At 43.6% G+C, this 17,568-nt stretch overlaps 2 protein-coding genes across 3 annotated transcripts in view; one reads left to right on the top strand and one right to left on the bottom strand.

Annotated features, from left to right (window-relative positions):
* Positions 1-4,872, top strand: part of LOC137033073 (serine protease 23-like) — a 16,817-nt gene extending 11,945 nt beyond the window's left edge. For both annotated transcript variants that reach the window (XM_067405159.1, XM_067405160.1), the window contains exons 2-3: positions 1,582-1,784; positions 3,744-4,872. In XM_067405159.1, the coding sequence (XP_067261260.1) occupies positions 1,582-1,784; positions 3,744-4,855 (1,315 nt within the window). In that variant the 3' untranslated portion in view covers positions 4,856-4,872. The remainder of the gene's footprint in view (positions 1-1,581; positions 1,785-3,743) is intronic.
* A 1,642-nt stretch (positions 4,873-6,514) lies between these two features.
* tmem39a (transmembrane protein 39A) lies at positions 6,515-17,491 on the bottom strand. The gene is made up of 9 exons (XM_067405158.1): positions 17,282-17,491; positions 16,396-16,567; positions 13,574-13,796; positions 12,974-13,057; positions 12,246-12,400; positions 11,236-11,563; positions 7,762-7,949; positions 7,563-7,683; positions 6,515-6,751 (listed from the first exon to the last, which is right to left on the bottom strand). The coding sequence occupies exons 2-9, from the start codon at positions 16,506-16,508 to the stop codon at positions 6,515-6,517; spliced, it is 1,449 nt and encodes a 482-aa protein (XP_067261259.1). The 5' UTR covers positions 16,509-16,567; positions 17,282-17,491.
* Positions 17,492-17,568: the final 77 nt, after the last annotated feature.

Below are 17,568 nucleotides of genomic sequence, written 5' to 3' on the forward strand. Positions count from 1 at the left end.
TCGAGTTGGCAAACATCAGGTGTCTTAACTATTTTCTCATTGACTCCATACGACTCTCTCACATCTCAAACGCAGATGTTTCACCTCCTCACTTGGGCTTTCGTGCCAGAGCAGAGATTCAGTGTGACTCCTGCCATTCTCACGATCACACCAGTGATAATCAATGACTGCATAAAGAAAAAAATCTGCAAAAATGCATTGAAAATGGCTTTAAAGAAGCAATTTCACCCCAAAATGAACATTTTCTCCACATTCACTCGCCCTCATGTTGTTCCAGACTTCCTTTCTTCTGTGGAAAACAAAAGGAGATTTTTTTAATGGTCTTATATCTGGCCTCACATGAAGCTTCTTCTGTAGGTGAAAATGTGTTTGGAATGTGACTAAATAAAGTTATAAACTCCAAGCGATGACACTGGACACAACACAGAGATGATCTGTGTGCTGAGAAAGCAGGCCTCAGATCAGTGTGCGAGTGTCTCGGCGGTCAGTGGGAATTCCAGAAGCGTCTGCAGACATGAAGTCTTCTCTGAGACAGACGAGTCTTTCATCTGCAGACGGAGTCGCCCACCACTGCGCTGCGGTTAATGCCAGCGTCCTCCGGCGGAGCACGAGCGCTGCACACGGCCTGTTCCCTTTATAGAGCAGTTCGAGAATCAGTCTGTAGTATGCAGTGATAAACTCTTCAGGAGTACACTACTCTGCATCATTCTGAAAATCAGAATGGTTGTTTCACCTGATCTGATTCTGATTAAAACAGTGAGATCGGGTCAATGTTACTGTTGATTCATCACACTGAAAATGAAAGGTCAAGTCAAGCGCACTGCATTATGGGATACAATATGTCACATTGTGCATTGTCGTCCACTGCATGTCGATCGAACAGCTGTTTGCATACTGTAGACGACACACGGGAGAAAACATTATCAAAAGCACACAAATAATATAAAGCATTATGAAATACAAGAACAAATCATGTATAAAACACTGGTATCAGATGTTTCAGATGAGTCCATGAGTCTACAGGAGAAAGGAGATGTATAGTCTCATGGTTGGAGGTTAATAATGTGATGAAGTGCCTCCGCCCTGCTGTGATTGGCCGATTACCCTGTCAATGTGACGTCATGCTTGCAACTGATCTGCATATCTAGCTGAATGGGTCAAACTGGACACCCATAACATATGGAACACAAAATTAACAACCATCGGTGGATACACGTGCTCCATGAACCCTAAACTTAATGAACATCCAGTGATAAATGAATCTCAAATTTACTCAAAAAAAGTGATCCGAAACATTCATACTGCAGCAAAACCAGCATAAAGTTACAGTAAGACATCAAACAACTGGACAGAAGCTTTTCACGCAGTTTGAAGGAGATTTTATATATTGCAAATAAAAATTAAACATTGTTAAAACGTTTCGGTTAATTTACACTTAACGCAGGTCAATTTAAAAAAAGTCAATGAAACGTAACGAGATTATTAGGTTTCTAGGAGAATCAGAGCACTAGATCCGAAAACAAACATGCAGAAGAATGAATCATAATGTCCGCAGATGATCTGAAGACTCTTTTATCTCAGGTCACGTGATCGGATGGATCGCAGCGCGAGCGACGCGCCCACGAACATTCACTGTAGCGGAGCGGAGAACCGAGCAGACACGGGCGAACCGAGCAGCAGACGAGAGGAGAAATGTCGACGAGGAGTGTCTCATCCTTGTCCTGAAACACTGATCTTGCTTTATTGGAATCGTTTCAGTCTGACACACCTGCGCGCGCGAACAGGTGAGAATCTCTTCATCTCTCTCTGTGCATGAGGAGGATTTATAAACTTGAGCTTTGAGTTTGATCTGCTGTAGAATAAAGATCTGCAGGTAAATCAGAGATTCTGTGGGTTAATCGTGTCCATGTGATGAAGATGTGAAAGAGTCTCTGTAACAAAGCTCGTGCTCAGAATGATATCTGTTTAGTAACCATGGTAATATCACTTGTGTCTCGAGCTGTTTTCACTGCTGTCATGGAAGCGGGTTTTTCTCACACTCATCCTTCAGAAATATTTCCATGAATTCAGTCCCTGGAGAACAAAAAAAAAAAAAAACAGAATCACTGTAAATGCTTCACTCGCTTCTACATGATTCACCTGTTAAACTGTGTTTTAGACCTTTGACCTTTGGCACAGAATGGGTGTTTTGTGACCTTAGTAACAGAGATCTGAAACCCATTAACTGCAGAATTACAGGACAGCCGTGGCCAAAAGTGATGTCCGGCGTACAAAAACTGACATCCTCAGCCTTTAACAGCTGTTCATTATGTTACAATAAAGATTTTGTAGTCATATTGTGTAGTTTTGCTTGGACTCGGTTGTTTATTTACATAATTTTTTGTCAGGCTTTTGTACAAAGAAATTATGAATATGTGCAAGAACAAGAGAGAACCCACAAAATACTCTTGTAGTGAGTGTTTGCTTTTTTTTCCAATGTTTAGTGTTTTGGTTTTCCCTCAAATTTAAAATATTACTAAAAAATATAAAATATTTTCCTCATATTTTGATGGTCTAAATGAACTTGTAGGATCATCCTATCCTAATTATTGTTAATATGTAATTCATTTTTCCAGGAGCTCATTGCTTCTACCTTCAGTTAAACTGCTAACAGTGATTGTAAATTATTACATTATTTGCTAACTCCATTCTCTGTAAAGCTGCTTTGAAACGATATGTATCGCGAAAAGCGCTATACAAATAGATGTGAATTGAATTATCATTTTCCCCGTATTCTTGCAGCTCCTCTCTTCCCAGGCTGTGTTCCACTCGTGAACTTCCCTAAACACTTCCCCTCGGGGAATCCCTGCCTCCATTTTGAAGTGCGTTCCACTTCTTGAAGTGTGTATGGACAGACCCTCGTCCCCTCGATTTTGACAGAGGGAGCGAGTCTACTTCACATGTACACTTCAAGCAGCTATATATCCCACAATTCAACTTGATTGTGACATCACAGCAGATTGCGCTTAACTGAAGTGTATGATATATTGAGATTTAATCTCATAACACTTGTAGCTACCTTATGTTCACAATTAAAGTTTATACTATTAATATTTTTTTTCAACAGCTCATTTTTAAATTTTTTTAGGATTTTATATATTTTCTCCAACAACTTATATGCATATAGAATGGCGCGTAAAAAAAAAATAGTGAAAAAATAAGTGAAAATGGGGTTTAAATAATAAATCAGCTCCATAGTGATCAAGAGCTTAGTGCGTTTCATTTAAACCTTATGCACGAGTTCTGCCAGTAGTGGGCACTCATGCAATGACACACATCTTAGTCCACGAGACGGAGGGAAGTAAAATTTGGAGTGGAACACAGCCTCTGCCTGCGTCTTAACGTGCGTACTATCCATCCTAAATAGTATGTGACAATAGTAATTTTCAATACTATTTAGGGCGGATAGTATGCACATCCAGTCTGTCACTAACAGTTTAGTTCCTGTCTCTATGAAGCCCCTCCTTCTGAAAAGCACAATGTGCTCCGATTGGTGTTTGGGAAATGCCCCGCCCCTTTATTTTGCATATGAATGATTTAACTGAGGAAGAGTGTGAAGAAAACTCGAGATGGAGTTCAGAAACACTGATATAGAGAAGAACTCCCGCCGGAGGGACTTCGGAGAGCTTTATCTGTAACATCTTGTTTCACTCATATTTTTAAGTAGTCTGCCAGAAGTTAAGACGTGTCTGCTTCTATCTCAGGTGTCTTCATGGCGTCCGTGCTTCGGCCCGCTCTGCTCCTCTTCCTCTGCGGTGCGGCCGGCGCGTCCCAGCGGCCCCAGTGGCCCGTCCAGCGTGTGCCTGTGGTTTGGCCGCAGCAGACGGAGGAACGGCCGCCGCCTCACTTCCTGCAGCCGGCTCAGCTGGAGCTGACCTCTTCCTGCGGGCCGGACTGCCACAAGCAAGCGCCTGCGCCCAGCTACTGGGACCTGCGGCACTTCCTGTCCTACGAAACGCTGCATTCCAGCGGCCAGCTGACCGAGACGGCGGTGGGCATTTACAGATTTGATGCCAACAGCTTCTACAAGACGCCTGCCCTTCGCTCCAGATCCAAACGTCAGATCTTCGGCCACGACAGTCGCTTCAGTATTGTTGGGCAGGACTTCCTGTTGAACTACCCCTTCTCCACCGCCGTCAAGCTGTCGACCGGATGCTCGGGTACGCTAGTGGGCGATCGACACGTGCTGACGGCGGCGCACTGCGTCCACGACGGCAAGAACTATGTGAAAGGAGCCCAGCGGCTGAGAGTGGGTTTCCTGAAACCACAGCAGAAAGATTCGTCAGGCAGAAACGGCACCGGACCAGACAAGATGAAGTTCCAGTGGATCCGAGTGAAGCGCACACACGTGCCGAAGGGCTGGATAAAGGGCACCGCCAACGACATCGGCATGGATTACGACTACGCCCTGCTGGAGCTGAAGAAGGCACACAAACGGAGGCACATGAAGCTGGGCATCAGCCCCTCGGCCACGCAGCTGCCCGGGAAGCGGGTGCAGTTCTCCGGGTTCGACAACGACCGTCCGGGTCAGCTGGTTTACCGCTTCTGCGAGGCCGGGGACGAGACCTACGACCTCCTGTACCAGCGCTGCGACGCTCAGCCGGGTGCCAGCGGATCCGGAGTCTACGCCCGCATGTGGAGCCGCCGTCGCCGCCGCTGGGAGCGTAAGGTCATCGGGATCTTCTCCGGACACCAGTGGGTGGATCTCAGCGGGACGCCTCAGGAGTTCAACGTGGCGGTGCGCATCACTCCCCTCAAGTTCGCCCAGATCTGCTACTGGATCAAGGGAAACTACGTGGACTGTAGAGAAGGCTGAGGAGCCGCCAGCTTTGCTTTCACTTTATTAGCACACGAGAGACTCTGATTTCATGCAGGAGAGTTGCACAGTCCAGCAATACACAAGAACAGTCATTCACTAACACACTCTTTGGCTTAAAACACTTTAAGACACTTGTTTAGCCAAACAATACACATTGTACAAAAGTAAGGAAGGTCGTGCCAAAGAATCTTTCTTCATTGATGCCCATTTTTATGTGAAGGCTCTTAAAAACAAATTCAAGGGGACCAACTTTATATCAAGTCTCTTTAACTACTATGTACTTGCATTAATCATTTGATACGCTGCAATTATTATGTTTTTACATTGTACTTCTGCATATTCATTTATCCCATACCACCAAACCTGTCCTAACCCTACTCGTTTCCCACCTGAATAGCAGCACAAGTGTTTGCAATACAACATCAACACAACAAGTACATTGAACCTAACAATTGTTTTTTTTACGACAGTACACAGTTAAAGACAGCTGATATAAAGTGTGACCATTACAGGAATGATCCGAGCTGAAGGACTGAAGCAGCTGCTGGTTTTCTCTAATGTACTGAAGTCATGCATACCTAATGTCTGAGAACTACTGTATGAGACACTGCTTTACAACCGCTTGTTTCCCTCTAGTGGTGAGAGACAGAACTGCGGATATCCACACTCACTGTAAATCAGTGGATATCAGCTCCTGGTCGGCACTTTGACATTTATTCATTGTATGGCACTAATCATGGAGATTTTAAATGCCCTCTGTTACAAAACATTAAAAGCTTTTGCAAAAAAAATAAAAAATAGCACCACTCATGTGTGAGAATCTGCTCAGACTGCGCACACTTGTCGAGAACATATTTCACCTGAAAATCATGGAAACAGAGCCTGTTTTTAAGGCTTTTCACACTTTCAAATTAAGCTAGTTTCCCAATCAAACAAGAAACAAACCCAAACATGTCAAGAAAATCTTCAAGGTGCTAAAAATACGTTTCATTTTCTTGATCATTTCTGATTTTGATCTTGATTAAGACGATCAGATCTGAGATAAACAGGCACTCAGGCAGTTTTTGTCATTTATTCTGGATGTCATCGGCACTTTGAAACAAAAGCGGTTTTGTAAAATACTGCAAGCTTGACAGTCCAGGGCTCCGCCCAGAGCTCACGTGGCCACGCCCACTGCAAATGGCCTACGGCCCCCTGGGATTTGGCACAGAGTTAACATGAGAAGGAAATGAGGATGCTGATTGCCCAAGCTTTAAAATCGATCCTGTCGTGCTGTTTATCTACAAAGATTGACTGAAACAAAGTGGACACACAACAGGTAATACTTAACAGTGGAAACGATCGTGAACAGCATTCAGTGAACCGGACCGCCCCGTCCAGTCCTTCCTCGTGATTGGCCAGCATTAGCTCTTCCAGTTTTTTAAGTTTTCAATCTTTGGCTGAATTTGGACGTCGTGCGAGACGAGGGCTACAAAACATCGTCGTCTCCCTCCTGCGCGGCTCGTGGGGAGAGAGGATACGACACCGTGCCGTAAACGTAATGCCCCGTGTTCTGGTTGTGTGTAACAGTATACAAAATAAAATATTATCTTATTAAATAGATACAAAGGTTGCATGAAAATAGACGGTATCAAAAGCAAGAGGAGTTCAGTCTCATCACTGCGTCTTCACGGCCAGGCCGGCGCCCGGCGGGTACGAGTACGCCTTGCCCAGCACGATCCGGTCCCGCAGCAGCTTGAACAGCACGTAATAGTTGCAGAAGAGGATGAGGCCGAGCGACAGCGTGTGGTTCCAGCGCTCGGAGCGCAGCAGCGAGTACAGCTGATACAGGACCACGCTCGACTCGATCCCGATGAGCAGGTTCAGGATCCGCAGCGGCTTATGGAACAGGAACTAGAGCGGAGAAAACACAAGAAGCATTAATGATCAATGAACACACCGTCAGAACTCAACTAGTGTCAAAGCTTGCCAAAATGGACTTTCATTCTGGCTGCTAAACACCTCTGAAGTACCACTGGTCCGTACCATATTCATCACTGCTGGTCACATATTTCAAACTTCAATGCAAAAGGTCTGCACTCAAATTTGATTGATTTGATTCAAGGACAAACGTTTCAGTGGCAGTGACCAGCTGTTTCGAATCAATAACATGTATTTTAGAGTGCAGACCTTTTGCATTGTGGTATTAAAGAGAAAGGCCTCGGCACCTCATGAGCTGGGAGAGCGCGGTGAACGCTTTGATCGAACCTTCTTTTTACCCCCAAGAGAAGAATGAAAAAGAGGTTCAGTGCGAGTATATCAGGACCGTGAGCCTCCAGAGCCGAACCCTGATCTAACGCTTCAGTCGTGATGACGGTCGCAGACAAACCCTTCATCAGTACTACACACTACTACAGTACTCAGAGGTTCTATCCCATAATTCATCGTTTGATTGGTGATTGACACGACCGACGGCTCAGAGTTTGTGCTTGACTGGTTTGAGGGGAAAAACCATTTCCATCTTCTGAAGCGTCACACTGTAATTCACTGTCAGCAGCTGGAACGAGATTCTTCAAAAACGCTTTTGTTCCACAGAATAAACCAGTGCACTCAAGAGTTTTCAATGACCCACAGACAGAGATTTCGTTCTGGAGTGAATTATTCATTTACTATTGCATTCATGACATCATACTGAGTTTAAGGGTGAGAAATGACAGACACTCACATAAAACCTGGCGTGCGAGACGTCGGAGGGCAAGGCCACGTTATACGGCCCGACGGCCTTATAGAGGCAGCGGCTGTGTCGAACCAGAACTCCCTGCGGCCAGATGGTGCTGTCCGACCAGCTGAACACAACAGAAGAACGACATCACATTCATAAACTGCTGTTATGAAGACCTGAGGAGTCTGTGCTGGACACTCACATGTGCTGCGGGGCGTTGCTGTACGAGCCGTGCTCCAGGCGCTGCCAGCGGCCCAGATGAGCGGCCGAGCGGTGCAGCAGGTCGCAGTAACTGGGCGGCAGCAGCTGACTCATCAGCATCACGAACGCGTTGATCCACACCATGATCAGATGCTCACATGACCAGCGCATGTCGTAGTACTGCGTGCTCTGGAAAACATCACGCATGCAAAGTGTCAAAACCACAAGCTCCGATCCGATTGGCTGTTTGTGTGACACCGCTGTGACCTTTGACTGTAACATCTGCTCCTCCCAATTCATTCCCTTAAAAGCACCATCAAGTCAGCTTTACACAAACAAACATGAAGTGAACTTTACGCAAATACATAGTTCAGCCCAAAATTAAACTTCATTCGTTGTGTCATCATGTTGTTAAAAATTTAACTTGTTACAAAATTGGAATTTCACATAAAACATTTCCAAATAAAGCAGCGTTTCCATCCATTCAAGAGAACAACATTATCAGTAATTAAAATCTAAGTTTCTTCAATCAAGCTCTTTTCTCCTCCATCATAAATGAGTAAGACGAAACACAAACGCCGTCATGTGATCTTGCATTCGGATGCTGGTGTTTGGGAACACAATCGTGTGAGACACTTCTGGAGGGAATTAAACCAAATCATTCTGATGACAGACTGACTCAGACATTTCAGAACCACCAAACCAACATTTGAGATGCTGCGATGTGATTGGTCCACTGGTTAGTCCAGTTATCCAATCACAGCCTCTGCTGAGGCAAAGTAACGAGTTTATGAGGGATTTATTCAGTAAATGTGTTTCCATCATAGTTTACGAACATCTTCTTACCGGATAAATTAAGGATCCGCCTCAATTGAGTGCATTTGCTTCTTATGTACTTTATCTTGGTGTTTCCATCCAGTGTTATCCCAAAATTTGCATAAAAACAGGTGGATGGAAACAGCCAATGTCCTTCCAATAGTGAACTATATCACTTAAAAGATCAGGGCCGTATTCACAAAACATTTGATCTCACCACTAAGAGTTCTCCTAAATAGCAGTAAAAGTTCTTAGCCAAGAGTTTTCTCTAAAAACCTGTTCACAAATCTGCTGAGACCAACTCTTACTAAGGAATAGACTGAAGTCTTAAGCTGAGAGTAAGGGCGGGGTTGACCTCGTTGCTATGGAGTAAACACACAGTGATTGGCTGATGGGGAGGAGTCAGCGATTTAATCATAGAAATATTGTAGAATGAGGTGTCATATTTCCATATTAAAATAATGGTTTAAAAATACAAGTGTTGCCCTGTTCAAATAAATATTTCTAAATAAAAATATTGCCAAAGTCAAAATAAAATGTTGCCATAAAGGTATTAAAATGTAGGCTAATGTCACTAATTAAACTAGTTTATACAGTTAATTGTCCGCCTCTTGGATGTCTGTATCTCAGGAGAATGCAGAATTCAAGTGACAAATGATGTTTTATAAACAAAGTTTGGGAGAAACACATTCAGACAGTCTAATCAGCTCGAGAGGAGGAATATACACAGACGAGAGTCGACTCACTTCAACAGTTTTCTGCATCCCTCCGACATCCCGCTCCTCACTCTCGGCTGGGGATACGGAGACAACTTTGGGTTTGGGCTAAATTCCAATCTCAGAGCCCTCCATCCCCTTAGACAGCACACCAAATACGCTTTATATATTATATATATATATATATATATATATATATATATTATAATCTATTCAATCCATGGCCGCGGGAAGTGGGGGTGCTGCAGCACCCCCTAGTGACGAGAGGGAGATTAAAAAAAAAAATGTAGGCCTATTGAAATATTTTGCACAATTTATAAATTCCTTATGAATATTTTAGAAAATGATTTTGACACACGTAGGCTATTACGTATATTTTGGATTTTAATTTCATATTTTGAGGCCTAATCAACACAGGTTCGGAAGTTACGTTGTCAACGTCAGGCAGGCAGGTTTGGTTGCCGGGTAAAGAGGTCCCGCTCGTTCCATGCAGAATACATCTTTGGCAGCACCTAACTAGTAAATTACATAGTTTAATGACAGAAATGAGGAGAAAATATGTCACAGAAACGGATTTTGGACATTTGGACACCTGTAACCAGGGCACCCCGCCTGCATGTAGCTCAGGTAAGAGCATGGTGCTGCCGCGCATGTAACATTTATTGCTTTGGCAACAAGTGTGGGATCAGCTTTGACTAGCCAAGCAATTGTAAGTAGTACACTATAGTATGTTTGTAAGGTGGTGGGGATGGAGATGGAGAGTATTATTTTGTTCGTGTGTTCTTTGCGTAATGGTTGTGGAGAACTGTTAAATAACGTTTAGTCGGAGATTATTTCCTTGTGGTTTGTGTAAAAAGGTTGGAGAGAGACAGAAAGCTTTATACTGTGCATGTGTTCTTTGCGTAATGGATGTGGAGAACTGTTCAATAAACAAATTGCTTAAATAGTCAGAGATTATTTCCTTGTGGTGTGCGTAAAAAGATTGGAGTTAATAGATTTGCGTGTGACATAAACGTGCAGTGACTCAAGCCAGCTGACCAAATCGATTGCATTGTTTTAGTGTTATTGTGAAGTTTGATTAATATTATATTTTGTTGTAATATTATTTGTTGTATCTAAATAAGTTGCATGTATGTATAGGCTATCTGAAATTGTAATGAAAGTAATTATTTCGTTTTCTTTCGATTATTAAACTATTATTTCTGATTCTGCTTCTGCTTCAGATTAATAGCGCATTGCGCATATCTGAGAGCTGATGTCTGTGTGTTTCAGACTCTGGCTGGCTGTGCACTGAAGTGTATATGACAATAAAGTAGTAAATCTCAATGTATTTATTTTTAAAATGTATTTTAAATAGGCCTATAGGCTCATAGGTTTTTTGTCGAAAAAAAAAAAAAAAAACAATTCACTGCACCCCCTGTTCAAAATTACTTTCCGCGGCCCTGATTCAATCATTTGTAAGTGTGAAACCTTTGCCACAGGTAATCAGACAATATTTATTTATTTGTTAAAGATTTTTTTTTGCCGTCTCATCGTAGATTCAAATCTATAAATCAAAATGTATTGCATTTATGAAGAAAAGGTTCAGCAGCTAAGGCTGTATCGCTGTTGTCTCAATGGTGTTCAGTGTCTCTGGGTGGGTTAGGACTGTTTGTGATTTGCTCTTAGTGACTCAGGAGTCCTCTTGACTACTAACGTTTTACAGGTTTAGGAGCTAGTTTTAGTGCTAAAATGCTTTGTGAAATACTCTGAGAGCAAAAATTAGGACTCCTAAAATAAGGAGATTCTCCTAAATCGGGTTTTGTGAATACGGCCCCTGGACTGGTAATCAAACGTTTGTAGGGTTTTAACCACTGCACGATCACCGTTCTGTCGGCAGGGTGAATGAACCTGAAATACGAGGCTCTGAACAACAGCTGACCGGACGACAGACGCCGGCTCACCTTGACGAACCACAGCGGCAGGAAGGCCACGTAATAAGCGCTGAAGAGCGAGTTGAAGAGCACTTCTTTAATGCGCCGGTTGAAGTCGGTCTTGAGCTCCTGGACTTCGCTGCGGATCAGCTCCGGGGACGGCGGGCAGGTGTGGGCGGGGCTGTGGGCGGGGCTAGAGAACTGCTCACGCAGGTTTTCGCGCAGCAGCGTGAGGAAGTCTTTGGGCCGCGGCAGAGGCCCGTCGGACCCGTCCTGCTCGGAGAAGCTGCAGTCGGGCGGGACGGATTGGGCTCGACCCTCCTGATGGAAGCAGCACAGCGGCACATAAACTCCGAACCTGAACCACAGACACAGAAGCCAAAGATTACTCAACAACAACAAAAAACAACAACAACAACAAGCAGCAAGGACACGTACGAGAGCACCAGCGTCACACGGCCTTTAACTTCACCCATTTGTGACCTCTGGATGAGGATTTTTCAGTGATAGCGACTGAATTCATAAAGAGCCGAATGCCAGACACAAAATCTAATCACAACTAACAGATAAATGGTTCTACAAGGTTTTCTTTGAACACTGAGTGGATTCATTACATCTCATTTTCTTAAAGGTTGTTATGAAGACATGATCTCTGATGATAGTAGATCATAACCTCTGACCAGCATGTAGAACCGTCATCAAACACATGAGGTCAATGTGACGATCATACATGTCAGAAACAAACTGATGATTGATCTCCATTAGGTTGATGAACACCAAACATCTAAATAGTGATGTGAAGACTGGACTGAACGTGATTGGAGTCAAATCTGGTGATGTTTGAACAACAGGAAGGGGTGTGCCGGACCTGCAGAACCACTGACATGTATGGAGCAGCGTGAGCAGGCCAAGATATTCCAAACTTATTTGTCATTGAAATGAAAACAGTCAGCCGAAAACAATAGCAGTCTTCAGCTGCGGCATTCAGAGCATGATAATAACAGGGACTTTCAGTGACTGGAATTTCCCTGCAGACTCACGGATAACCCAGGAACAGCAGGTTGAGCACGGAGTATCGCTGGAAGAGGTTGACGAGCGTCCAGCACAGGATCCAGCCGCACAGCGTCAGCAGGATCAAACGGGCCGCGATCAGAGCCACGTACCGCAGCAGAGACGACGGAGACGCCTGAGACGCCTGAAACACCACAGCAGATCTTCATGAGGAAACACTCTTCCTGAGGCTCTCGCACACACTCACACACACACACACACACACTCACACACACACACAGATGATGATCATGCAAATGTCATGCCATGATGTGACAGACAGACAGACCACAAAAACCCTGTTTCAAACTTCCTCCTGCACACACACACACACGTGTTTCTGTGAATTGTGGGGACTTTCCATAGGCATAAAGCATTTTATACTGTACAAACCGTACTTTCTCTCCCCCTACCCCTAACCCTAACCATCACACCTTTATTTTCTCACAAAAACATCATTTAGTATTTTTATTAATCCATTTACACCGCTGGCTGGTGAACTCATGTTTATATTACATCGTGGACAAACACAAACACACACACACACACACACACACACACAAACACACACACACAGGGAAAGCCACATGCAAATACGTTCCCTCTGAGCTACAAACAGTGTGATGTACATCATATAATTCTGTGGTTTCCCAACAGAGAGGAAGCAGCTAACAGCTCATCTGTGATCTTTAGTTTATCAGTGCAGACACTGAATCACCTCTGAGATGATGGTCCACACCAGTCTTCTGGCCAACATCACGGTGATGAAGACAGCCAGGTGATAGTCCATCAGATGGTAGTTCTTCACACAGAAAAAGATTATTTCACATCTTTATCATCACATAAAGAACTGCTAGAGATCACGATCATGAGAAACGAACGCATTTACACACACTCGTATGTGTTTCTTCAGCGGAAGATAGAAGGTGTTTAGCAGAATGTTCACGCTGTTCTGAGTCAGGTATCAGGAACGGTAATAAAAGTGCTATATATTCCAAGTCTTCTGAAATCACATGATTCATTTGGGTCTGTTCCACACACAAGCCATTAATTCGGTGTAACAATGAAATATAAGCTTGACTTTCTCACACAAAGCATCACGTGACATCAGCAGACGTGGAATATAATCACACAGACGACCGTTACGACACTCTCATGGTGCTTCGATTATATTTTTGGCTCCTGATCCCTAAAGATCAGCGTGAACATCCTGCTAAACATCTCCTTGTGTGTCCAGGACAGTCATAATACCCATGATACTCCATTAACAGGAATATCACTTTATTCTGTTATCGTCCACTCGTGTGTTTGTGTGTACCATTGAGGTGGAGGCTGTTGGCTGGTTGTATGAAGACCACCACACCGTCCTGTAAATGTTGATGTATTGAACGAAGAGCGCCACCAGCAGGTAGAGGAAGAGCAGCGACTCAAACAGCAAGTTACTGTCCAGAGGAAGATCAGGAATGCGGGAATGCCGGACGGGTTCTGGAGTGATGAGGGCCGTGAGGGGCGGAGCTGACAGACCCACTGCACTGCTGTTCCTGCGACACACACACACACACACACACACACACACACACACACACACGGTCAGTGCGTGCGTCTCTTCACTCTCGCTCCATCAGGAAACAGTAGATTTTAGTCTGATATTCAAAACAGTCAGTGGCATCAGGTCACGTCAGGTCTTCTCCAGCCCACGAGGAGCTGGACGATGGTAGAGAAAAGAGTTTACTGAAGAATACGGATCAGTGAAACAGTTTGAGCGTCTTTATCAACACTCAGCAAATGAGTCTGGTTTCTCCCAAAGATTTTTCTCCGTTTCTGTCACCTGATGGAGTTTGTGTTCCTCGCCACTGTCGCCTCTGGCTCACTTAGTTTAAAAGACACCTAATATCAGGGCTGCACGATTTATCACGATTAAATCAAAAGCAATTATTTAATGCGCAGCTTGTCAGAGCTGTACGGCTGTGTGTTCAGTAGTAAATGTTTCTCCATCTGAAAGACAGAGGGCGCTCTCGCGCAGAAGCTCTAAATATGCCCTGCTGCAGAAGAAGAACATGAGTCACATCGCTGTAGCTGAATAAACAGAAGATCGAAACGCTTTGATTAATTATCATCTCATCTCACAGAAGGACGCTCAACTGTCGTTATGAAGTGCGTTTGGAGTAAAAACATGTTATTAAATGTTGTCTTTTGTTGGTCAAGATGTTAATAAATGCTTTTCATGTCTGTCAAACACATTATCAGCGACTCAAACTCGCAGTGCTTTCAGATGGATCAGCATTTGGAGCCATACTTCATTGACAAGCTGCGCATAAAAATAAATAAATCGCAGCCTTTGCGATTTCATAATCGCACTAAAAATCACGTTTAAATTCAATGTTATTTTTGGTGTGATATAACGTGCAACCCTACTTATTATATTATAGCTTTAACCGCACTGACACTATCAGATGAGAACAAAACTTGATCTGAATAATGATTTTATTGTGTTTTTAGAGCTGCTTTACGTCAATCTGAATGCGTCTCATATTTGACGAAGTTTAGATCATCGATTCTGTTATTTTCCTGTTTATTACTGTGAAGCTGCTTTGAAACGTTCTGAACTGCAGAAATAAGCGGACTCGACTCTTGAAGCCACACTGGTTAGGTTACTAATTAAGAACTCAGATTAGGTCATTAGCCCCCCCGTTTCACAGACGAAGCTTAAGCTAACCCTAGACTGAAAATCATGTTTGAGCCGTTTTAAATGAAAGCAACAGATCTTAAAATATGTCAGTGTCATTGTTTTGTCTCAAGATGAACACCAGTAATGCTTTTATTCTACTGATGTTTATAAGAGATATTTACATACCCTAATTAACCCTGGTTTAGACTAAGCCCTGTTAGCCACAATCAGGCTAAAATATTAACACCACACTGGCAGCTGACAGTAAACAGCACATTTCCAGCAGCATTAAGAACGAGTCAGATCTGGATCAGCGGTCAGTAAGAAACAGAAACCGAACGCAGGTCAGGTGAAATCTGGCTGTATTAATAACTAATGAGTGTACTAACTGTACAGTAGTGTGTACTAACAGACAATAATTAGTCAGCAGATAACTAGTGCAGTTCTTCTCACGTCACAAACACAGATTATCAAACTCCATGTTCTTACGAACTGGAGCCGTTCATGACTTCTATCATCGCTGAATGACTGTAATAATGTATTTAATGACATTATGAACATCATCATGATGAATTTCTGTAAAGCTGCTTTGAAATGATGTCCTGAAGCGTAAGCAGACAGTGACAGCGTTCACATGTCAGAGCTGCCATAAAAACACGGTCATGTGGTAATCATGACATGTGACATGCATCAGTGTGTAAAGATAACGCGGTTCAAGATTTAGACATTAATTGCATCTGCAGTTTGTTTTGTGAAACGCCTCCGTCTTTATGCAGATATGCACATTTATTCCATATGGCCGGGTTTCACAGATGGGGCTTAAATTAAGCCAGGATTAGATCTTAGTTCAATTCAAGCACCAATGGATTGAATAATTTACCTGAAGACATTAGATCCATTACATGGTTTAAATAATGTTTAAGTTCTTATTTTAAGATCGACTGTACATGTTACCCTTGAGACTGTCACTGTGTTGTGGTTTCTGTGTGTGTGTGTTGTTGTGTTTGTATTGTTAATTATAATTTCATGATGTTTGTATGTTAAGACCGTGTAATTTTGAATGTTGGGACCCCCTCGAAAACGAGATGCTACATCTCAAGGGGTTTATCCTTAATAAATAAATTTCAATTAGGATATTTCAGTATCTTTTATAAACTTACAGTAGACAAAAGCGTTACTGGTGTGCATCGAGACGAAACTATGACACTGACATGTTTTAAGATCTGTCGGTGCAAGTTGCTTCAGTTAAAACTGCTCAAACAAGCATTTTAGTCCGGGACTATCTTAAGCTGAGGTAAAACTTCATATCCACATAATCATTGTTTTCTTTCTTTAAAAACCCACCGGATGCATCAGCGTGTTGACTACGATGCTTAAGTGTTGCATACTCCAAGTGCGACTCCAGCAGAGTTCGATAATCAAACTTCATGATGAAGAACATTAATCAAATGAAAGAAGGAGAAGCGCCTCACCTGCACCTGAGCCCCGCCCCATTGCTGAGGCCGCCGCCCACCAGTGTCTGCAGCGAGGGCAGAGCGCAGCGGCTCAGCTGCTGTCTACTGGGACCCCTGCGGCCCCCGGGCATGTCCACCAGCGGCTCCCTGCGACACCGTCCTCACGTCTCGGCCCAATGCAGCCCGGCCACTGCGGGAGAAACACAAGCCTGTTCAGATCACCAGAGAACAACTGCATTACTGACACACAACATGAAGAGAAACCACATGACAGAGGATCAATTCAATCAACTCCCACTGAAACACAGTCAGGTCAGAGGTCAGAGTTGGCAACACTCGTCTGATACATGAACGCTTCATCTTCTGACACAAAGCAGCAGTTTTTCGGTGTAAACTGTCGCACCAAAAGAGGAAGTTAAAGCGCAGTGAAGCTGAAGTGTGTGAGAAGAAAACAGCACTAAACTCTCGGAGTGAAGAACACGAAAACCTGCGGAGCTGCTCGAGGAGATAACAGCCGAATCACACAAACACTGCAGATTACCAACACTAGACTGATAAACTACAACCAGACTAACCCTAATCTACACTCATTAACTAACTAACTAACTAACTAACTAACTAACCTACAGTCCTAACCAGACTAACACCTTATCCACACTCATAACCAGACTTAATCCACCCTAACCAGACTAAAGACTAAACTACAGCCAGACTATCTGCTGAACTCCAGTCACACATGAACTCACACACACTTTACACACAAACAGGAAATAAACACAAAGTCTGGTCTGCAGCTGGAAACTGAACTAACTGAACTATATGAATATCGATCTGATGTTCATTACTGTAAACGATGACTGAACACGTGATTAACACTTAAATCAGTAATTAAAGCAGCACTTACCGCACACCAATCATGAGCGCAGACATCAGTCTCCGAAACTCTGTAACAACCGCATTTGTTTCTCTCTCTCTCTCTCTGGAGTAATGATGGAGTGATGAGTTCTGATGAGAGTGTGTGTGTGTGTCGCGCGCTGCTCGTTATTAACGGCCTTAAAATGCAAAACACAAAGTTGCAGAAGTTCCTCGCGCTGCAGTTGCAGACCGACGTGGCAAACCGACGCTGCGTCATATGACGCAATCAGATCCGCGACGCGAGGCTTCTGGTGCGCACTGCGCAGGCGCCGTACA

This window comes from Chanodichthys erythropterus, chromosome 12, assembly GCF_024489055.1.
Source record: "Chanodichthys erythropterus isolate Z2021 chromosome 12, ASM2448905v1, whole genome shotgun sequence".
Lineage (NCBI taxonomy): Eukaryota > Metazoa > Chordata > Actinopteri > Cypriniformes > Xenocyprididae > Chanodichthys > Chanodichthys erythropterus.